General features: G+C 43.7%; 1 protein-coding gene across 4 annotated transcripts in view; it reads right to left on the bottom strand.

Moving 5' to 3' along the window:
• Positions 1-24,257, bottom strand: part of TBC1D30 (TBC1 domain family member 30) — a 78,802-nt gene extending 54,545 nt beyond the window's left edge. For 2 of the 4 annotated variants that reach the window (XM_075600348.1, XM_075600352.1), the window contains exon 1: positions 22,636-24,118. In XM_075600348.1, the coding sequence (XP_075456463.1) occupies positions 22,636-23,125 (490 nt within the window). In that variant the 5' untranslated portion in view covers positions 23,126-24,118. The other 2 variants (XM_075600350.1, XM_075600349.1) reach the window with 2 other exon arrangements.
• Positions 24,258-24,878: the final 621 nt, after the last annotated feature.

Genomic DNA, 24,878 nt, shown 5'->3' with positions numbered 1-24,878 from the left:
GTACTCACGAAAAAGCCGTCCCTGTTGGTGCAGGGAATTCTGCAGCGGCTTCCTCCTCTGGTGTAGCTGGCGTCAGCGTGCTCCTCCGGAAATGATGACACAGGAAGAAGGGGGTAGGATGGTCCGTGGTTCACAGCAACTTCAGCAGCCAACGCATGGATGTCTAAAAAAACTTTATTGATCGCTAGCAGCAAACATCAGGCAACCACTCTAACATGTTTCGTCCAGGCTATGGACTTTTTCAAAGAGTGCTGATAGTGTATGGCAGCCAAATAGATATAGGGAGTGGTGAGTGTATGCCACCAATAGAAACAGGGAACATATTTATGTTTCTATTGGTGGCATACACTCACCACTCCCTATATCTATTTGGCTGCCATACACTATCAGCACTCTTTGAAAAAGTCCATAGCCTGGACGAAACATGTTAGAGTGGTTGCCTGATGTTTGCTGCTAGCGATCAATAAAGTTTTTTTAGACATCCATGCGTTGGCTGCTGAAGTTGCTGTGAACCACGGACCATCCTACCCCCTTCTTCCTGTGTCATCATTTCCGGAGGAGCACGCTGACGCCAGCTACACCAGAGGAGGAAGCCGCTGCAGAATTCCCTGCACCAACAGGGACGGCTTTTTCGTGAGTACTCCTAACCTCCACGCGGTATTTCAGGGAGATTATTGAGGCGGTTAGTGCCGGGCTGTGATTTACTTGGGGGCGCCCCTTAGGGAGGTGTCCCCCTGTACCTCTATCCGGCTTACTATTACCCAACTCCCTGTTTTCAATGCCGGAGGCTTATTGTTTCATTAATCATTGCTGGGTCTCTCTTCAATCAAGTTGCCATAAAGTGTGTGCACTACCTGTTAGCAGCCTCGGTATACTGGGTAATTCCATATTCTCTAGCAATCTATTTCTACCTGATGGCTCACGGGCAAGTGAATAAGTGAATAAGTAAATTGTATATGCTTATTTGGACTATCCTGGAAAATTCCAAAATATAAAGGACATTATTTACTCAAGAATTTAAGGATTACTGTTTTTTGCACTTAGGCTTCAGCCAACGCATGAGAGTTTTTAACAAGATATTAATAAATAATTTTTATTTTTAATTCAATACTATTATATTGTTTTTTTGCCATGGAAGATATTGATGTTGAATCAGAGGATACAAATGTGGATACATATGTCAATGCATGCGGGGATAATGCCAAACGTTCAAAAAAAGCTGCCCACTTGTTTAATGAAAGTACTGAGGTTATATGTGAGGAGCCTTCAGACCTCACACATTACTTTGTAAAGCTAGAAAGACTGTTGGTGTTGAATATACGCCTATGGTGGGACATCACCTCATTGAACAACTATATTAGATGTAAAAGAATACCACGAGGTTTGCGAATAAAAAAGACACCAACATTTGGCTTTACCAATATGCAATTTGAGCAGGACTGGACTGATACTCTAAACCAATGTTCTTTAAAGCTAATGGAACTAATCATTCAGCAGAAGTCAAAAGAAAAGGAGCAATTAATGTTGGAAATAAACCTTTTGAGGAACAACTTGAAGCCATTTATTAAAATGGATCAATTTATAAAAAACGACAAAACCCTGCTGACTAATATTGAGACCATAGAGGACACAATAAGTGACAAAAAACACAGCAAGTTCGAACGAGACCGTGTAGATTATATAAAAGGACAAATTTATTGTTGGCAGAAACCTCAAACAAGAGAGAATGTGGGATCCAATACAGCAAGGGGGTTTAAACCTCAATCCAAAGGATGGTCTAAAAGCAACCCTAATAAGTCTATCTTAAAGGGAAGATCAGCTGACAACTCAGGTGCGGAGTCAGACTACTCAGAGTGCGAATTGAGATCTCACTCTGTATCTTTTGAAGGTTCTACTGAGAGTATACGAGATAACCATGGGAGATCTAGGAGCGACAGCAGGTCATCCATCACATCTAATGGGGCCAGATCAAAAAATCAGGAACAGGCTCCCTCTTCGTCTTCTTTTTTATCCACAGGAACACGATCACGCCGCGAACCAGACGATCGCGGAGAAAACGTGGAAACTCGCGGGAGACCAAAAAGAAAGAAGTACACATAGATGAGAGTGATAATAACGTCATTAATCTCTCAGGAGTGGAACTCTCCCATGCACAATTATCTCTACTAAATAAGGGACTGGGTTTTGCCCCGGTTCAGGACTTCCACTTGTTCCAGACTGTGATTGACCTCCAAAGGTTTACTCGCAAATTATCCTTAAAAAAGTTTTTTATATCAAGAGGACATTTTCAAACTAATAACTTGTCTGACTCTGATAATGATGTTGTATTACCCAATACTGATGATGAACTACCTAATATTGTTACTAATGATGCATTAACTAATATTTCTCTTGATACCTTTCAGGAAACCTGTGTATTATCAGACTTGGACGCATTACTTGAGCAGCAAGGCGAAGAAATCAATGCTTTCTCCCAACCTTTCTTTGGCACCCACTCCTCAGGATTTAAAAAGAAGTCTATCTTCTGCCCCAATGCCAATAGGGGGCCTTTCATTACGGCATTTGAAAGGTTGGTAGAAAGAGACCTTCAAATTTTATCTAAAGGTTTCTCCTGCTCATCTATGCATGCCAATAACCTGACATACACGGAGATTCATGAACTAGACACCTTGAAGCATAACAAAGACATCATGTTTAGAAATGCTGATAAAGGTGGAGCCCTTGTGGTTTTATCCACCCTACAATACAAACAGGAGGCATTACGGCAGCTAGGGAATCCGGATCAGTATAAACTTCTTAAAAAGGATCCAACACAGGACTTTATTAGTCAACTAGATGAAATTATTGAATTTGGAAAGATACTTTGTACATTAGACAAACATGAGATTGAATTTTTGAGAAGTCCACATCCCGTGATTCCGGTATTCCACCATCTCCCAAAGATCCATAAGTCACTGGTCGACCCTCCTGGTCGTCCTATAGTGGCAGGTATTGGATCTTTGGGAGATGGGTTATCGCGGTATGTGGACTCTTATCTCAAACCATTGGTACTGGCATTACCGTCATTCATTAAGGATTCCACGGACCTCATGGTAGATGTAAAGGATCTGGTCTGGAAAAAAGAATACAGATGGGTCACCCTTGACGTGATCTCTCTGTATTCCATCATTAATCACGATCACGGGTTATTAGCTATCACGCACTTTTTAAATTTATCACATCTGTCCACTTCACTTTGCACTTTTCTATTAGAATCTATTAAATTTTTATTAACTCACAATTATTTCTTATTTGATTCACGTTTTTATTTACAATTATTAGGCACTGCAATGGGCACAAGTTTTGCACCATCATATGCAAACTTATTCATGGGGTTATGGGAAGCACAATATATATATCACAGTAATAATTCTTATCGTTCACAAATTATTTACTATAAAAGATTCATCGACGATCTCATTATTATATGGGACGGCGATGAATCATCACTTGTAGCATTTATAAACACACTTAATATCAATAATGTTAATATCAAATTCACTTATGAACAAAATATAAATTGCATCAATTATCTGGACCTGCTCCTTTACATAGACCATGACATGCTAATCCAAACTGACATATTTCGCAAGCCAAACTCCCGAAACACACTACTGTCAGCCAAAAGTTGTCATCCACAATCTTTAATCAAAAGTATTCCGAGGGCCCAATTTGTAAGGTTGAGACGGATATGTTCTGATGACGAGAATTTCTCTTTGCAGTCACAAGCACTATTTGAGAGATTCCAAGCCAGGGGTTACAAATATACAGATATCCAGACAGCATACGAGTACGCTATGACTTTGGATCGCCCTGGAATCCTCGATAAAAAGAAAAAAGACAAACATCATAAGGGGTACATACAATCTAAGAGCAAGTATAGTGATATGAGTCCATTATTCATCACGACTTATAGTCGCCAATCCAAGCTTATATGCGACATTGTGCATAAACATTGGCACACCCTGTGCCTTGATAAGGATATTGCTGAGTTTACCTTGAAGGGACCAAAATTTTCATTCCGTAGGGCTAAGACACTAGCATCACACCTCTCGCCAAGTCACTTTCAAACTAAAACTGATCTTAAAAGAATTGGTAGTATTCCTAAAGGTTTTTATGCATGTGGAAATTGTTCCATGTGTAAATATGTTCATAGTACAAAATTTGTCCAAACTGACATCAATGGAAAAAAATATTTTATTAAAGAATTTTTGAATTGTAATACATCCTACACCATTTATCTTTTGAGATGTGGTTGCAAAAAATTGTATGTGGGACGAACCATTCGGCCAGTCAAGACCCGCATTGCCGAGCATGTCAGGCTTATTAAAAAAAATGATGTATCTCATCCAGTTCCCAGACACTTCTCCAGATGCCCTAAAGGGGGAATAGCCAACTTTTCCTATATGGCAATTGAACATATCCCTTGTAACGCTAGAGGAGGCCATAGAGAGGGGGTATTAAATAAACAGGAAATGTATTGGGTGTACACTCTGAACACACTCCATCCGGCCGGCATCAATCAGGAGTGGGAACTGAAACACTTCCTGATGGGGTAATGGCTAAGTTTTGGGGTGGGTTCACAGTGTTCACCCAATTACATTGTGATCTGGGAGGTGACATATTAAGTTACTGTCTGTCATGCGGTTGCCACTGTATTCATGGATATGAATTATGTGAATAAATTGATAAAATGTTTATATCCCTTTAAAGTGAATCTTGATACTGAAAATGCTTTATAAGTACTGAAAAGATTTTATAAGTACTAGATATATGAAATCCTTTGTTATACATCTGTATACTTCCATTAATTGATATAGCTTTATATACAGTAATAATAATGATGCTGGTAACTTAAAACATCAGTAGTTGTGTTTTTAAATTTATCCATTATATGTTCTGTTTTGTTTTTAAGATTTTTCATGTGTATGTTGTAAATACCTTGTTGTGCAGCCATTGCTATGGGGATTGTTGGGGGATAGTTATCCACTTTAATGATTAATCTACCACAGGTGAGGTTTAAATATGTTCCCTGTTTCTATTGGTGGCATACACTCACCACTCCCTATATCTATTTGGCTGCCATACACTATCAGCACTCTTTGAAAAAGTCCATAGCCTGGACGAAACATGTTAGAGTGGTTGCCTGATGTTTGCTGCTAGCGATCAATAAAGTTTTTTTAGACATCCATGCGTTGGCTGCTGAAGTTGCTGTGAACCACGGACCATCCTACCCCCTTCTTCCTATTTTTGATTCTGGGTCCTTCCTGCTCCGTTTTTGCTTGTGCGCTTTGTTTCTCCATTTATTCCTGTTTACTACAATAGGAAGCCGCGACAAGATGTTGCCGCTTCCCATTGGCTGGTGTCATGCTTCCTACACCGGTAAGTATCTCGGAACCAGGAGCGTCCCCCAGAGATAAATAGTATAGGCGATTATAAAACTATTGTACTATGGGGACTGCCGCTTTACATGTGTGAATAATGGCTTACAAAACTATTTTTAAATAAGCTTGCAAACTTTACACACGTGATTATTGTGCATTTTGGCTTATATTTGCCTAGTTCTTTATCATACCATAAGTATAAAAAAATATGTTATCATACTATTGAAAAAAGTTCTGATTTGAACTAAAACGTCAGTCTTTTTTCATTCATTTTTGGGGGGTGTTAAGTATGCAGCTTAACATTAAACCTGCTGGTCATTCCGCATGTGACTTGACATCACCCCGCAGCATCATTTGACGCAGCTCTAAGGTAGGGGGGGGGGGCACGAGCATTGAGTCAGAGAAGACAGGGGACACAGCAGCAGCAAAAGTTTGCGCTCCCTTGAATTACACAATGTGTAATTAAGGGAGTCAGGGCATGTGAAAAAAACTAAATTAATGGGGATAATTAGAATCAGGTACTGTAGATCTTCGAGTATGAGTTTGGGAAGCACAACACACACAAAAACACAACAGTTATTGAAGCTCATCAGTCTAGAAAGGGTTACAAAACCAATTCTAAGTATTTGGGCCTCCACCAATCCACTGTCAGACAAATGGAGAAAGTTCAAAAGGACTACAGTCACTCTACCCAGGAATGGTCATCCTACCAAATCTCTCCAAGAACAAGATAGCAAATCATCTTGGAAGTCACAAAGAACCCCAGGAGTAACAGCAAAGGATCTGCAGGCAACTTTTACCTTGGCTAATATGAGTGTTCTTTTTCTTATAGTTCTATAAGTCATGACTGAACAAGAATGGTGTTCATGGAAGGATAGCCAGGAGGAAACCATTGCTCTTTTTTTTTTTTTTTTTAAAGAGAAAGAACATTGATGCCTGTCTGAAGTTCGGCAAAGCACATATAGATGATCCACAATACTTCCGCAACAATGTTCTCTGGACAGTCAAGTGAAAAAGGTATAACTTTTTGGCCTCAATTGAGAAACGTTGTGTTTGGTGAAAACCAAAACTGCGTTTCAACAAAAGAACCTTATCCCAACCGTCAAGCATGGTGTTGGGAGTGTGATGGTTTGGGGCTGCTTTGCTGCCCCAGAACCTGGATAGCTTGTGTAGCCTTCTTTCCTTATAACTATACGGATCTACTGATGCTGTATATACCTGTAGCTCACAGAGATCTGAGCCTCCGCTACCTGGGAGCCTGGGGCAACAATAAGTAACTTGGCAGCGCCTCCACTTGCCCAGGATCCCCGCTAGGTGAGATTCCCCTGGACAAGAATAACAACAACAATCCACAACTCTGTAACCTTTACTATATACATGTGGGCATGAATACACATGTATTGCATATAACATTGAACAGTATATAAACATATATCACATATGGCAAGTACAACTATAATGAACATATACACTTCTACAGTTGATATAACTGTATATCAGTAGTCCAGAATACACACCACTGTGCCAGTGTCCCTCTCCCACCACCGTGTGCACCCCACACCGTGTCCAATGTACTGTACCAGTTCCTTGGTCACTTAACCCCCAGTGTCCCCAAAGAACCCACCCCCAAGGCGTACTCCGTACCTGCAGGTACTGGTGTTGGTGCACTTATAATAATACCTGCCAGGCGATCCAGCACCCGGTCGCCGATACTTCAAAAAGGATCCGCAGATCCAGCGTCGTCTCTCACGAGTAATTCCTCATGATCAGGGAGGCCTCTCACAAGTCTCGACTCCGCTCTGTAGTCTGATCACAAACTACCGATCACCATGCAGCTCAAGACGATACTGTGTCCCAGACTGCCACTATCAATAAGTGAGTAATTCCCTATCTAGGGCTGTTCCCTGCAGAACCACAAGCTGGTGGTGACTCAGGGCCTGTACTGGGGCCTAAGGGGATTTCCTGGCCTACGCAGTGGGTCACTGACCCCCTGCACTACGCACCTCCTCTCCCCTTGCTCTCCCAGGACTCACTGGCTAGCGTGGTCTCCGCTGCACGCTTCCCTTTCCGGTCTACAGCAACTCTCTAGCCCTATTGGCTGCGTGGCACCTCGTGATCCTGCTGAGGCTCATGGGAATTGTAGTCCCAGCTCTGAGCCTGTACCCGATTTGTCCCCCTTTGCGTGCATCTGTCCTGCGCGAACCATCGGAAGGGTCGCCGCAACACTCTCTCTCCTGCGCATGCGCAACCACACGCAACATGGCGGCGCCCTGCAGCAATATCTCCGGGGCCCCCGCCGACGCGGTCGCCATCCACGTGCATGGATGTAACCGGATGCTTCAGGTACCCTGGCTACACTTGCAATTGACACAACTATGAATTCTGCATTGTACCAGAAAATTCAAGAGGAGACTATCAGGTCATTCGTTCCAGCTGAAGCAACAAGACAATGGTCCTAAACATACAAGCATATTTACAAAAAGAATGGCTGCAGAAAAGGAAATTCCACGTTTTAGAAAAGCCAAGTCAAAGTCCAGACCTAAACCCCATCAAAATGTTGTGGCAGGACCTAAAGCAAACTGTCTATACAAGGAAGCCCTTAAATTTCACTGCGATTAAGCAGTTCTGTAAGGAAGAATGGCCTCAAAACCGATGTGAGACTGATCAACAGTTACAGGAAATGCTTAGTTTAAGCCATTTCTGCTGAAGGGGTATTGAATCTAAAGACTCACATACTTCTTGACACATGGATATTGAATGGTCAATCATTTGTGGATAACTAAATGTTGAAAACATTATCAGGTTTGTGTGTCATTTATTTGATCAGGTTATCTTTAAATCTATTATTAGGATTTAGGATTTCACATAAGAGGTTCAGAAACTCTCGCCACTGTATGTCAGCATACCAGGTCCCTGTTATTTCTTAAACCATGATGTTTATTAAACATACAACATGTAAACTGAAAAGTACATGTAGAGTGTTGTTGAGTCTGCAGCCATTGCAGAACTGAATTGTATCACAAGACCGGTGTTTCCACTTTCATATTTCCTGGTCCAAACCTTAAATTTCTTGGGCAAAAGATCAAATTTTCTGTCCAAAAAACGTACTTAAAAAGACGATGAGACAATTTAACAGCAATTAAAAAACTTATAGGGGGTTAGAGCTGCTGGTGTGCGATTTCCTGCTGTCTGTTGTTCTGCAGGTAATAAATCTGCTGCAGTCAGTGTGTGAGTCTGTCTGCCCTGGGGCCCGGCTAATTTAAAGTGAGTGACAACCCAATCTCATCATGGTGATACATAATAGCTATATCCAGAGGCGTAGCAAGGATTGTGGCACATTTTCATTTGGTGCTGGAGTACTAAATATGCACCGCCAGAACAACATACAAACAAACAACCAAGGACCGCACAAAGTGCAGCATGCTGCAGAGGTGGCCTGGCATTGCACAAATACAGTCTGGTTATATCCCGTGTCTAGTCAGGTTATACTCAGGGTCAGTGTATAGATGGACACAGAGTATAGTACCAGACCACACTATACACAGTATAATCTGACGCCACAATACACGAACACATAGTATAACCTTACACTGAGTACAAGTGGGGGGAAGGGGGTGACACGGAAGACAAGAAAGGGATGGGGTAACAGGTGATATGAAGGGGAGGGGTGATGATGGGGGGCAGTGGAGAACAAGGGCAGACAGGGGGAACTAAGGGGAGACAAATGGGGGGCAAGGGGAAGCGCGAGGAAGTGAGGGACAGAGGAGGCGGCAACGAGTGCTGGATGGGGAGTGACTCCAGCTCGTGTAACCTGCACGTGGATATGATTACGCATGCACACTTTACTGCTGGGTTTTCAGTGTTCCCATTTCCCAGTGTTTGAAAATTGATCCCAGTTATGGATCAAATTTCCTTGGAAGTGGAAACACTGAACACAAGGCGCCCCTCTGCATCCAACATACAATCACTACTTTTTAAAAGCACTGTTACATATACTACAGTGAGTACTGGATTGTTTTTTTTGCCTGTTTCATTTTGTTTTCTATGCACCCAGACAAGATTATTTTGTATGTGCCGCAAACATACACACAGACACACACACAAACACACACACCTATACGGAATGAAGAAGACAGCACAGCACATCAGGTATCTGAAAAATAATGTAAAACAACCTATTAATGCATAATAATCCATCAGGGAGGGCGTGATTGATATATCTAGCTCAGTAAATGTTTTCTATTATAAAAGCAAAAAGAAAAGAAGTATTGAAAGAGGATTAATAGTATTTTGTAAAGAAATTTAACACGTTTTAAAATACATTTTGTAAACCTAACTTTTCCATGGTAAAGCTTTTATGTAATGTCGTTTGGGGATAAAACTGATCGACCTCAAAAACTTTGTTTTGTCCATTGTATAGTAATTATGAAGTAATTACTCCTCAAACAAAGTACCAGATATGCTTACATTTCACAGACCTGTGATTAAATATTTCAACAGGTAGCCAATTACACAACATTCTTTCAAATATATATATTTGAGACTACACCCGTTAACCATTTGGTTAGCAGAGGGGCGGTTCCTCACTGGTCACTTGACCGCTGCGTCCATTAAGCCAGAAAGAAGAGCCATCTCCCTGCATTTCAGATCACGCTCTCCTCTGGAAAATGAGCACTCAAAAGGACAGCTACATCATGGGGTCCTTGGACTGCCCGGCCCGTCATGTAGAAGCAACATCTTGACATCTCGAGGCATTCACAAAGGTTAAGAAGTTTCCCTTTTGCCTCCTGCCCCTTTTATTTTATATGAGAGAGGCAGGAGGTCCCTGGAGCCCTGGGCTATGCGTCAAAACACATTTTTATGCTTGCAGTTACCACAAGCCTGGTACTTGAGCCCTTTTGATCACACTTCTATTTGCAGTTACAGTAGACAGAAAACAAAGGTTTACACACATACATTCACATAATATATTTGGCCAGATGAGTCATTATGGGATGTATATGCAGGGCAACCCTGTATATTCATCCGGACGTTTGGGCAATGGCTGGGCTTCACCTTTATAAGAGCCTCATTGTCCATAACGTCACAGTCCCCATGGCAGTGGTCACTAATGGGACCTGCCAAAGCATTACCCGAAAGGGGCGTGGGAGGGTTTTTTTTAGAATAACTACCACATCTTGAAGCAAAACCTTTATGGAGCAGAATTGATTGGAGGACTTGCCTGCCAAAAGCACAAGTCTGCCAAGGACATGGACATCCACATGATAGTATTGCATAAAAAAGGTAGGAATAGAAGTCCAAATTGCTGCCCTGCATAACAAATCCCGAGAGGCAATTGGACCCTTGAAGTGCAGGTTTAAATTCTCCGCAGTGCTTGCAAAAAAAAAAAAAAAAAATCTCACTATAAGATCCACAGTAGATACTGGTCTTCCCAGCAACGCCGATCTGTAATTTGGAGGAAACATGGAGCCCCAATTCAAAGCCATCTTGTAAGGATTTCAGAATTGTGGGAACAGGTGGTTCCAAATGTGCTTTTATATTCTGGTGTTCACACTATCCCCTCCCCCCCCAAAAAAAATAATAATCCTATAATAAACTGCAGATGTTGACATTTTCCTTGCTGCCATTAATGTCTGTATGACTGGGACAACCCCCTGGTTTTGAGCGGCTTCCCCTCAATCTCCATGCCGTCAAACTCCAGATTCTTGGATTGGAATGCTGAACGGGGCCCTGGGACAGAAGGACTTGGGAACATAGGCTGTCACGGGAGACAGGACCAACACACCAGGGATCAGTTTGCCAGACAGAAACACAGAGTTTATCAAATTAATTTATTAGAAAAATATCCAAAACTATTTAAAGTAAAACACACACACGGAAAACTGGGGTAGCCTATAAACGCAGATGCAGGAAACTCCCCAACAAGATTTTCCCTGTCTGTCTTCCTGCAATGTGCACTGCAGCTTCTCCCAGTTGCACACAGCTTCTTCAAATGAAATCTGCTTCACAACTAAAGCTTGTTTTATAGTTGGGGCGCGCGCGCACGAATGCTCGTGCCACACACTTTGTGTGTATGGGTCCGTGCTGCGAGCGACAGGCTATGACGCGCACGTGTGTGTGTGTGTGTGTGTGTCTCATACGCAGCACGTTGTCCAATTGCAGAGACCAGGTTCTGCATGGCCAGTTTGGAATACACACACACAAAAAAAGGAGTCCACACAGACTACCTCTGGATATATTTTAAATATATATATATCCTCGAACAGAATCTGTTTGATTTTGGATTATTATAATGGTTCAAGCACAGACCTCTCAAAAATGATGACGTCTCCCTCTTACATGGATTGTCAGTCATCTCATTTCATCTAAATCTTCATTGTTCTGTATGAGGGGCCACGTCATCTTGGTCGTCAAAAAAAAGAGTTCTGGCCAGCCCGTGTCACGGGAGACTCCTGTGGCGGGTAGGATCTCGGTGGCCGGAACAGCAGGAAGCGAGGTAGGGGTCACAAGCAGGGCTCCGAGGCAGGCGGCAGGTAGTGAAGTCAGGTAACAAGCAGGGGTCCGAGGCAGGTAGCGAAGTCAGGTTACAAGCAGAGGTTGGCAACGAGGAGACTGGAACAGGACAGGTGGGGCAGGACAGGTGGGGCAGGACAGGTCCGGGAGCAGGGACTGAGACCGGGGAACAGGGACTGAGACCGGGGAGCAAGGAACAAACAGGGACAAGCCAGATTACTAGCAAGGGCCTTTACTGTGAACAGACTACAAATACAGGTACAGGAACAGATCAGGATCAAAGACAGAGGCATGTGATAGGAGTCTGACTTGAAGCAAAGGCAATTGAACAAACCAGGAAGCAGAAGCTATAAAGGGCAGAGACAGGAGCAACAAGAAGACAGACAGGCAGAAAGAGGAACCCAGAGGAAACAGAAGACAGCAGCACACCCAGTGGACAAAGAAGAACTATGGTTAGGCAGGAGGTCTAGGAGACCCTGACATTACTACCCCCTCTCAAGAGCATTCTCCGGACGATCATCCAGGCTCTTCACGGAGGCCTTGATGAAAAGTGGACTCAAGGTGACCCACCTCTGGTGGTTTGTCAGCGGGCAGAGAGTACTCCACAGGTACAGACTGAAAAAGTCCATCAGAAAGCCGACAGAGGAATTCAATTCTCTCTCGGAACAGTTGAATGTCAGGATGCATCAACCCAAACGCCAGAGAATCTGTGAGCAGTAAGCTTGACTTTGCAGAGTAGGTCACAGGCTCAGCAGAGGACGCATCAGATATTCGTAGATAAACGGAAGAACGTGCGCTTGTCTTCACAGCAGGAGCAGAGGAGCCAGTAGATCCTCCTGACAACCCTCCAGGTTTAGCAAGGTGTCCCTGATGGAAGGCTGACTCACGATGGCCTTCGGACAACACTCCATGTTTTGCAGGAACATAGGGATCAGCAACAACTCCGGACAACCCTCCAGGCTCTTCAGGGAAATCTTGATGGAAGGCCAACTTAATGTGTACGTCAAGTGCTGATGGGAAATCTGTGAGAGGTGCATTTATCCTCATCACAAGAGCGTTGGCATCAGCATCAAGAATATTAGGCATAGCAAGGAACTTCACCAGGGATCCGTCTAACGTCATAGCAGGGGCATCGGGAACAGATACATCAGGCTCTTCACATGCGGCAGAGGGGACATATTCACTTTCCGTGGTCTCTTTTTGTGACCAATATATCTCTTTTAGTTTTGAAATTTGGAACTTCCCAATGGATACATTCAACTCCATTGCTGAGGCATGGACATCAGGAATGTGGGCATCAAGGACGGCTGCAGACTTTCACATGGGTAAGTGGGAACATAGAATTCACGCTCCATGGTCTCCTTTTGTGACTGCCGTTTCGTGGTATCAACTAAATTCTCATTAAGACCAGCTATTTGATTTTTCAGCTCTTGAAGCTGTCCTTCTGCACTTCTTTTCCCACTCAATCCAGTTGTCAGTACGGCTTCTTTGGAGTTGAGTCGCGACTCCATATCTCCCAGCTGACTCAGAGTAAAGCTTAAATATGTTTCATCTTCTTCATTTCTGATCTGCAGCTGCCGGTACTCCTCCCGGGCATTGAACAGCTCCAGCTGCAGCCGGACCTTATCACGGGCTGTGTGGTCCAATAATTTGCAGGCATCGGCCATTTTGACCTCATAGCACTGTGTCAGGCCAGCCACTTGACAGACGGACACCTTCTCTCTCTCCTCCTTTTTGGCAAGCTGTGTCTTGAGCTCAGCGATCTGCGCCTGCAGCGCTGTGAGCTGCTGAGATGTGTGTTCAGCTGCTAGCTTTAGCTCTTCCTCCAGCGAGGCTCTGGTTATGCTCAGTGTGGCCTTCAGCTCCTCATGCTGTTCTTTGGGGACACACTGGGTACTCAAATAATCTTGCAGCATCTTTATTTTGTAGGCAGTCTGGAAACTTTCTTCCTGCAGAACTCGCTGCTTTTCTTCAGCATTCACCCATCTCTCCTTGGTGTCCTGCAGATGTGTACGCAGTTCTTGCAGCTGACTCTGCAGCATATTTTCTGCTTGTGTGCGCCGCTCCAGGGAGACACGTTCTTCTTGCAGCACTCTCTCTGCATTCTGCAGTGCTGTCTGCACATCTAACTTTTCCTGGGCCAACTGTTTCTTCTCCTCTCCTAATTCATGGAGTTTCTTATCTCCTTCACTGACTTGGACATAGAGATTCTTGCACTCCTGGGTTACCATTTCAAAACTGCTATTTAACCCTTCGAAGATCTCTCTCAAATAACGTAGTTCTGTGTTGAAGTGGCAATTCTTCTCCTCAGAGGCTTCCAGTTTTGCGCAACTTGAGCCATGAAACTCTGGTACTGGGCATTATCAGCATAGGCCTTCTCCAGCTTGCTTGACAGGATCACCCTGTCCCTCTCCAACTGCTCTTTTTCTTTCTCCTGGAGAACACACTTAGCAATTGCTGAAGATAGACAGCTTTGTAGTGCAGCCTTGGCTTCTTGCTCCTTATCTAAACGTCCATAAAGACAATCAATCGCTTTCTGTTCAGCTTGAAGCGTCTGAGTTAGGGCATCTTTCTTTTCTTCCACTATTCTTGGGATACGTCTGTGAGTTGCTTTAAGCTGCAGTATATCTCTTTCATTAAATGCAGACTCTGGGGTTAAATTTTCATTCTTAATTTCTTCTGCAACTTCCACAGTAATGCCTCCCTTCTTTTTCTTCTTCTTCCTTGCTTTGAGAAGTTCTGAAGAATCAGTGGTACTGTGTTCACATTTACTGCTCAAGACTGTTTGAGTAGGAGCCATAATTTCAGACATGGGGAAACCACCCTTCCCAAGAAACCAGTAAAGAGGAAATGGGTTTTTAAAACAGAAGCATTAGAATGAACAACAGGAATATTAGACACAGAGAGACACAAGATGGGAGGACTGACCTTTTGAGACTTTAGCATCAGTCACGGAGATTTATAAATGCAAGGAAAAAACATAGACAGAGAAACCCTGCAGTTTAAATCTGAAACTTTAGAAATCAGGCATAGAAATATCATAGACAGCAGGAAACTACTACAGAGAAAACTTGCAGCTAGATCTGAAACTTTAGATATCAGGCGTAGGGATATCAGACAGAGAACCCTGCAGTTAAATCTGAAACCTTTGATATCAGGCGTAGGGATATCATATGTTGCAGAGAAACAAACTTTAGGGGAACTTGCAGGTAAACCTGAAACCTTAGAACCAATCATATGAAAAACTACAGATTGCAGGAAAAATCACAGTATGCAGTAACAAAATAATAGAAGCACTCTTGTCTTTTGAAATGGGAACCCTGTGAACAGCAGTGGTCCAACCAGTGATGCAGAGACAAGCCTTATCCAGGGAATGAAAAGTCAGAGTCTAAAAAGGTTGCAATAATTCTTGCAGAACACTAAGCAGCAAAAAAAAACCTTCCCAACTGGGATTTCCAAAAAAGAAACGAAAGTACTTATCTTCAACCATGCGGATGTGGTCTGCTGCAGCAGGCAGGAAAGGGTGCAGGCAGAAGAAGAATCTGTTCCAGCGAGATCCAGAATTGGCCTTTGCTTTCTGTCATGGGAGACTCCTGTGGCGGGTAGGATCTCGGTGGCCGGAACAGCAGGAAGCGAAGTAGGGGTCACAAGCAGGGGTCCGAGGCAGGCAGCAGGTAGCGAAGTCAGGTAACAAGCAGAGGTCGGCAACGAGGAGACTGGAACAGGACAGGCGGGGCAGGACAGGTCCGGGAGCAGGGACTGAGAACGGGGAGCAGGAACTGAGACTGGGGAGCAGGGACTGAGACCGGGGAGCAGGGACTGAGACCGGGGAGCAGGGACTGAGACCGGGGAGCAGGGACTGAGACCGGGGAGCAAGGAACAAACAGGGACAAGCCAGATTACTAGCAAGGGCCTTTACTGTGAACAGACTATATATATATATATACACAGGTACAGGAACAGATCAGGATCAAAGACAGAGGCATGTGATAGGAGTCTGACTTGAAGCAAAGGCAATTGAACAAACCAGGAAGCAGAAGCTATAAAGGGCAGAGACAGGAGCAACAAGAAGACAGACAGGCAGACAGAGGAACCTAGAGGAAACAGAAGACAGCAGCACACCCAGTGGACAAAGAAGAACTATGGCTAGGCAGGAGGTCTAGGAGACCCTGACAGCCCGCCAGGTCTGTTCTTGAATACCCACTTCTGGAATATGAGCTCATATAGGTCCAGATGGTGCCTCTCTAGCTCGTTACTGCTGGGCTTCCAACTCATCTTCTTGTAGCAGAAAAATACTTTCACTCCTAGTGCTTTTTTCGATTATGGAGTCTAACTTTCTGTCACCACTTAAAGTGGCGATGACCCTCAAAAGAAATTAAACAAATTCTTGCTTCTCAACGTTGTAGCCAGAATGCCTTCCTTGCTGCTACAGACAACGCTATAGTACTTCCCGCCAGCCTTACGGAATCAAACAATGCCTCGGATATAAATATCAACCGCCTATTTCAGCTCAGAGAGCGCCCTGATGATCTGAGACCTTTTGGAAGCCCTTCCCTAGGGCTTCTATATTCGCACTCCTTCGTTTTAGTGCTCTGGCCACTCTGTTATGGCCACTGATGTTATGGCCACTGATGGCCTACAAGCTGTTGCTGTAAATTATTTTCTCAAGGACCACTCTATCGGTCTGTCCTATAGAGTCCCAAAATGAGTCTGTGTCATCCACTGGCAGCAATGTATGTCTCTCGAATCTCAAGTTCGCCGTGCCCACTTGATGTAGAAGACTGGGATTCTGTACCTTCTTCTCTACCACCCCCCCCCCCCCCACAAATGGGGAGTACATTTTAGTGAATTTTCTGGACATGGACACTCCTGTCTGGCTGCAATCACTCACTGTAGTTCCATCCCCGGCCACATGGGTGGCGGCGGCAGCAGTAACGGCGAGAGAGGAGGACAAGTCACGTGCGCAAGCATGCTTCTCTCCCACACGCCTCACTGAAAGATAAGCCTGCGAAAGGAATTCCGTCCAAACAGCATAGTCATTCCCTCAGCTCCACGGACCGGCAACTCCCCTGGATTGGACTACCTAAGAAAGTCAGGTAAGTCCCGTCTTTCTGCTTAAACCAACAGCTACTACATCGAAAACACGACCAAAAAAAAAAAAAAGGAAGGACTACCTGAGGAAAAGAGGTGGAGCTATTTATCCTCCTCACACAGGTACAGGTTTCTGTTCTCTCTCAGCTGCGGGGGTGGAGCTCAACCCATTGGTGACCACCGCCATGGGGACAACCAGAACAAAGTGATGTGTTGCCCTTTTTAGAAGAGGAAATGGAGAAATTCCCTGGGGGAAAAAAAACACCACCGAGTCTTTGGCAGTTACAGAAACAATGTCCAATTTTCTCTTGCAAAAAAAAAAATCTGACACGTGATAAGCAGTCGCGACCAGCGTGGTTTTTGCTTACAGCATACATTCTTGCAGCATATCCACCAACTGTTCCTAGGTGGCAAGCCTCCCGAACAACAAAGGGCACAGTGAGACAGTCTGTAAATGTGACTGATGACCGTTATCGTTCGCATGGGTTTTTTTTTTCAGTTTTACTATTAAAAAGCAGCAGCCCTCACAGTTCTCTTTCTAAAAATTAAATGCAAAAAAATAGTGATCTTTTCTTGCCCTTTCAAGTGATGCTTTTTGTTCAGGAGAGAAGCATTTGAAATATTAAGTGTCTGGGCGGTTAAAAATGGAGCTCTCCCCAGAGCCCAGTGCAATCTGAATGTTACCATGGTAACGTCATACGCTAGCGGTAAAGAAAATAATTATTTTAAAAAAAAACGCACCCTAAATAAAAAAAAGGGAGCAGCACATGCCAAGGAGCAAGACATTAACATGATGAGTTAAACCAGGGGTGGGTAACTCCAGTCCTCTAAGGCCACCAACAGGGCAGGTTTTCAGGGTATCCCTGCTTCAGCACAGGTGGCTCAGTCACAATAATTGAGCCACCTGTGCTGAAGCAGGGATATCCTGAAAACCTGACCTGTTGGTGGCCCTTGAGGACTGGCGTTGCCTACCCCCGAGTTAAACTCTTATTGGCTTCTGGTGGGAATTTCTGCTGAAACAAAGTTTGGTAGAAATTGCTCCAGAACCCGGGAGTGTAGCTGCAATGCAAAGAATATAGGAAAAAGGGAGGGGGAGGGGTGGCGCCTGGGAGCATAGATGGAAGTGTTATCTGGTAATGCACGGAAGCTCATTACAAAATGTGTAACTGCCTCAGGATGTCTTCCTCACTTTGGGACCTCCTCTTGCCTCTTTGTAACACTGGTTAGCGACACACCAAAATAAACTCCATAAACAAAAAAGCAGGACAAGAAAGAAATAAGACCTGCGGCCTCCAAGCTGCTTCAGAGGAGATTACAGATTTTATACTGGAGACGCATCGCTGAGGACTGATTAATAAAAGATTAGAAGTGGGGTTTTTTTTTTTTTCATTTATACACTGAAATTGAGACATTAAAGTTCATGCCTAGAATAAACCACATTAATAAAACCAACCACTTGTTTCTCTTTGAACAGCAGATCACAGTCTGTGTGAAACGTTTTTGTTTTCTCATTTGGAGATCAGCACACAGGATAAATGTTCCTGTGCAAAAAATATATATATTTTTTAAATTTAAATAAGCAACTGTGTGTGTTAGATAGATACACTTTTATAACACCACGTAGATTGTAAGCTCTATGGGGCATTTCCTTTCCTATTGTCTGATTTTGTTATAATTTCCTCTATTGTCTCTTTAGCAAAGCGCTGAGCACACTGGGTGCTATATAAATAGATATATATATACCAACACTGCAGAACATAATTCTCTAGAGGGGTGCGCAAACTTTTTGCACTGCGCCCCCGTGCCTGCTCTCTCCTAGTGTCGCGCCCCCTTTACGTTTATCCGGCGTCAAATGATGCCGCATGGTCATGTGGCCCCGCGTTGCCCGAAGCCGGCTGAATTCAGGTAAGTGAGTTACAGAGGCCTCGTGCTTAAGAGTGTGTAGCCTCTGTAACTCCAAGCCCCCCCGCCCCCCCCAAAAAAAAACACAATCTCCCACCCCCCCAGTTTGCGCACACCTGCTCTATAGTAGTTTTTTCTGTTGGTGCCTGGAATCGGTTACAGAACATTAGAGAAGCACAGTGGTTTGCAAACCTTTTTTGTTAAGGGACCCTATTATTGTGAAATTCTGAGGAACCCCAACCCTCTCTAATCCTGCGTCCGATATCAGATGCATTATAAATTCTTCTGCATTTGGCAGGTAACCTTTTAGGGATGCAGGGGAACCCAAATGTTCCTAGGAACCCTGTTGAAAAACACTGGATTAGCAGATGGGTAGTGGGAATAGGCTCCTCTGGCCATAGTTAAATGGTAAACGTATTACAAGGGACAAGGAGGTGATGCTTTTATAGTACATTTGTGTTAAACACTACATGAATCTGTATTTCTGCACCAGTAAAAGTTCTTAATTATATATAATAAAAAATAAATTTAAAAAAAACACACACCTTTGATTCATGTGTATAATCAAACCCTTTTCTAAACACTCACAATACACGTGATTTCTGCTGCCGTCTTCCAATGTTCAAAGGCACAAGCAAGAGATGAGCGTCAATAAGGGTAACGAAGTGTTTTTCGTTCTAGTTAGTTCCTGGTGTTTAGAAGATGCAATCTCACATACATAGTTGAGCAGAAAACATTCTTTTTACAGGCTTCCCTATACACATTTAACAATGTTCTCTAGCAAAGATTGGGCTGCTTTCATTTTTCTGTAAATTAGTTACAGGTTGAAATTCTTAGGAGCCTCTGAAATGGGGAATGTTTGTCAATCAAGTGTTTTCTTTACCCCTATACCACCCTGATCTTATCAGAGAACCAATGAGTAGGGGTTCCTGGCTGTACAATCACTTTCTGAATACAGAGACGTAAGAAACCAGAGGTAATCAAAAAGTAGCCAAAAGAGTTTAAGTTACTCCCAAAAATCTATAGACATAGGTTAAAAAACATTTTTTTTAAATAACCCAACACACATATACCAATTACCCAGTTGAGACCTTATAAACGCCACTGGAATATTTTCACTTTGGTACTAGGAGGAATTACCCCTTTAAAATGTTTATCCAAATTAACCCATTTGCTGCCTCCGGGATTGAGAGAGGGACCAGGGAGGGGGAGCAGGTTGTATGCCCCAGTTTTGCAGCAGGGACACTTTAGAGCTGCAGTTCAAGCTGATATTTTATTTTTATTTTTTCCCCCATTCAATATGTGCATCAATACAATCTGTACACTGACAAGTGATTTGCTAAGCTGCAGATCGATCTGTTCTCCTGTAACCAATCGCTTGCTCGGGGCTATTTAAATTCAGTTCTTGCACAGCATTTTGGGCAATGTAGTCCTGGAATATGATTGACTGGGCAGTTACTAGATACAATTGGTTCACTGAGAGGGCGACGCTCAAGAGCCAGAGCCAGAGCCTATCAGAAGGGGAAGGGGGCTGTCACTTTGGAAATGCTTCCTACATTAGAAACATTAAAAATGTCTTGAAAACCTTATTTTTTTTCAAATGCTACAAGTATTTTCATATAGTACAGAACCGATTTATTAAAAAAAAAAAAAAAAAAAAACACATGTAGGATATTGCTTGAACTGCTGCTTTAATACACTCCCGAAATTAGACAATCTGGGTTATTTATGAAAGTAACAGGAGATGACAATAACAGCGTTCAGGAGCACCAGATTTGCAAACAGCGACATGGCCCAGCTATAAGTATCTCATGGGCACAGCCCCCACCAGTTAGAGCCGAATTGGGAAGCAGTCCGTTGTTTAGGTGTTAACTCTTTGGGTGCCCCAAGGACATGGTCACAACGTCATGCCCAAGGAAGGTTGTTTTTCCTGGGTCAACCGCGTCTGCGATCTGCCCTGTGCGGAAACGACACAGGACGACTCCTCTTCCATTTCCTGAAAAATGTCCCTCAGGTACCACAGCCCCTCCGGCACTCAAGGGGTTAAACCCCTTCAGGGCTGTAAGCAACTGAGCACATGTATAGGACATGTGATGCTTTTTAAAGCAGTTGCACAATTGTTTTAGCCAATTTACTGCCAGCAATGCATTTGTTTGCAATGTGTTGCAGGCCTCTTCTGAAGGCAAGTAGGTTAATGCATTGACACAAATGATTTCTTGTTAACCCAACGTTGCCAGAGAAGGTTATCACTTAGCAATGTGTTGCAACAGGGATGCAATCAGAAGCTCTGATTGAGGGCACGTAAACACTGCAGGCCCCCATCGGCATGATGTCACTGTCACATGGTGGCGGGTTGCCATGACAACGCGTCTCAACAACACCAATGAGGAGGGCTGCTCTGCTACAGAGGCCCCACTCTCTCCCCTGGCAATCAGTTCATTGCTGTGGGGGAAGAGCGCAGGGCCTCTGTAAGCGCAACACTAATACTTGGGGTGTGCAAATGTGCATCCCCCCCCTCCTCTCAGTTGGGCTACTATGTTGCAAGACCTTCTGGCAGAAAATTAAAGTGGTAGGTAAACAGAGTAGCAAATGTTTGTCATTTTACCAACAGCAATAGTCACATCGCTGTAGAATAGATTCTGCAGAGTTATCTCACGCTTTACAATTACATGGAGACTCAGAGGGGTGAGTAGCCGTGTTTAGCCTGCTTTTAATAGGAGTTAAGCCTTATATCTGTTTATTTTCACACTAGGCTACCAATTTCTGCCTTATCTTATTTCCCACTTCCTCTCAACATCCATTGGAACCAGATATCCCTCTTACAAAAAGACTGTACATAATATTTTGTTTCTGTATTTCTGCCATATCCGATGAAGGACCCCGAGAGGTTTGAAAGCTTGTAACATAACTACTTGTTGGTCCAATAAAATGTATCATACCACCTACTCCCTCATTACTACTATTAAGAGAGAGTCATTCACAATACTGATTTTCCATATTTCCATCAACAATTGCTGCTACCGGACGACTTGACACACAACATGGTAATAGCATTTGTGAAGTTGTGTCTTGCTGTTATTTCTATCCACATACTGTACAAACACAATGGGGTGAGAGTTGGCTTTGTCTTGTAATTTGTCCCCAATACCCTTAAATCGAGAGATATAGAGCAGTATTGTAAATCGCAGACATGCTGCATGGCCTTCACAAACCAACCTGAACTCCCTGCCATACCTTCATTAACCCAGAGGGCTGCCCGACAGTACTTACTAGCCAAAATATCATACTGTGAAGTTGCACAATGTCACAGTTACATCATAGGAGGGACTCGAAGAGCTTCTTCAAAAATATTGAAAGGTTACAGAGGGATTGTCTCCTTTTGAAACTTAAAGGGGAAACCTTAGCCTTTATACACTAGATATTAGAGCGAATATTGGGGAAGTTTCTGAGGCTCTGGGTAGCTTGGAGGGAGTTATTCTCCACCAATTGAATTGAAAAGTTCCTGCAAAATGTTTTAACTGAAAATAGGTGAATGCCACTGTGATAAGAGCCTAGTTAAGCCTGATTTTACAAAATAAGCATTATTAAAATATAGGCCCATGCTGAATTCAGGAGAGCACATTTTTATACTGCTGAAGTAGTTATTTGCAAACAATATTCTTACATTTTCGCTAAGTCGTACACACATGCAACATGTTACACTCACCTTTTTGTCTCAGGTACTGCATCTGATGCCTGCGGCTCTGCTTCTCTGAAAGCTCCTGCAGGAAGCCAGACTCAGGGTTGCTCCTGCTGAGGAAGGCATCAGAACTGGATGCCTCTGTTGAGCTGTCCACACTATCCTGGTAGAACCCCCGGCCAGATCCAGCTCCGCCACGGTATGTGTCGTAGAGCTCCGTAAGCAGCCCATTCACAATTGATGAGGTACGACTGTGCCCTTCCTGGGGGCAGACAGAATTGGCGCTATCGGTACTGCCTCTGCCACTTGATGCCCCACTGGGCAGCGCCTCACCTCCACAATCTTCAGGGGTTGGTAGTGGCCACAAAACTGGGAAAGTGCTGGGCCATTGGTAAAAGTGCGGAGGGAAGCCAGGTTCTCCGTGGCTCTCGTTGACAAACACATCGCTTTCACTGTCATCCAATATTTCATGAGCAGCCACCTCTGCGGTTCCGTTGTGGGGTACCGGTGACATCATGATTGCAGAACTCTGCCCTGGGAATTGTTACGGACATGTCACCCAGAGGAAAGCAAACAGGGAGCAGCACAGACAGGGGCACACACCACCCATGCCCTACCTGCTGCTTACCTTCTCACACCACCTGCAGATCAAACTTTCTGACTCTGGAAAGAGTTCCGGGATCATACCAAGCCGAGCAACAGGGGGTGGGTCCGCTTTCCATTCCTTGAGCTCCTACAGTTAAGCTGCTTCATTATCTCCCTCTGACTCAGGTGGTGCAAACCTGTCTGGTAACTTTCTCAGCTACTTGTCTAACAGGTGAATAAGAAGTGACGTCTCCGATCATTCCACCTGCTGCAGCTCGCAGGCATGCTTGTCGTCATCATTCCCTGCTCATTTTTCAGGATGAGGTGGGGCAGAAGTGATAAAGTGGGATGGGCTGAGGGAATGGCATGCACTTATGAGGTCTAACAAATCTTTTCTATGGTATAAGGGGATAGGAGCCCTCAATAACAAGAATAAAAGGCCAGGGGCTTTGTCTCTGAAGTTCTTTGTGCTACTTTTCCATTTGTTCACAAACACACACAGTTGTTCAGTACATAAACACAGATGCACTCTGTTTTTCTAAGGAATAAGGTTGCAGAAACTCTAAGCAAAGAAACATATTTATATCTAAAACTACAATAAAGATTACAGTTTTGATTTTTTTTAATGAAAAGTAGCTAAGAAAAAAAAACACAGAATCCCAACACCATAACTAATGTATTTAACATTATATGGCAGTTCCTGTTTAGCTGAGCTCCAAGAAAAAGAAAGGAAACGCAGGTTTTTGTGCGTTTCCTGCAAAAATAGTACTTCATATACCAACACATATAGATATTCAATGTCCTTCACAAACTGAAACATACAGCCTAAATACTGACAAGTACACCATCACACACAGTCAGTGTCAGTCTTACACAACCATTGCTTAACAATCCTTCAACAGCTTCACCTCTGCTACGGGGGTTTAACCCCATGTGTACCTGGCAGCCCTGGATTTAGCTGCACCCCCTGAGAACCCCTCTGATGTTTACTGCAGCCCGGTCACTTTCTGCTCCCTCCCAGGCTGCTGCTGCTGCTGAATCTACTGGTGCCTGCAGCAAACTGACCCCCGCACCGCAGCAAACTTCAGTGGGGGGAGGGGGCGGAGCTGCACTCTGTGCCCGAGAATCAGGGCGGCTGCTGGCGGCGGCTATTTGGGAAATAATAGGGAATTAGCGACAATAGAACAGTAGGAGGGGGAAATCGTCATCACTACAAGCTCATAACTGGTCTAAAAGTATTGGCAGGATATGAGAGGATATTTATCACGGTGACACAGCCCCCGGGAACGGCTCCATCATGTGCTAGGATATTGAAAGCATTTGCACACAAAATCTGCACCTTAAAATGCTGTACTGATTTAATGATACACCTGATTTTCGGCTGGGTTCATAGGTTAAAAAAGGGCACGTAAAATGAACAGCAATCCCCCATGTACATGCTTATATTTTATCATTATTATTATTATGTTTTTTGTTTTTACATTTAAAATTAGTCTGCCGAGCAATTGCTTTCTAATGACCAAGAACAACCTAATTCAGGAGAAAATCAGTAGCAAAGCCCCGTGTCAAAGGGTTCTATCATAGACGGTGACCAGGCCCCACTAACTCAGGTCTTATCAAAGTAATACATTTCTTTATAAGGATTTATGCAACCTTAGAGTATCAAATGTATTTATTTGTGCACG

This window comes from Ascaphus truei, chromosome 5 (assembly GCF_040206685.1).
Source record: "Ascaphus truei isolate aAscTru1 chromosome 5, aAscTru1.hap1, whole genome shotgun sequence".
NCBI lineage: Eukaryota > Metazoa > Chordata > Amphibia > Anura > Ascaphidae > Ascaphus > Ascaphus truei.
The sequence above is the reverse complement of the archived record's forward strand: the minus strand, read 5'-3'. Positions and strand labels throughout refer to the sequence as shown.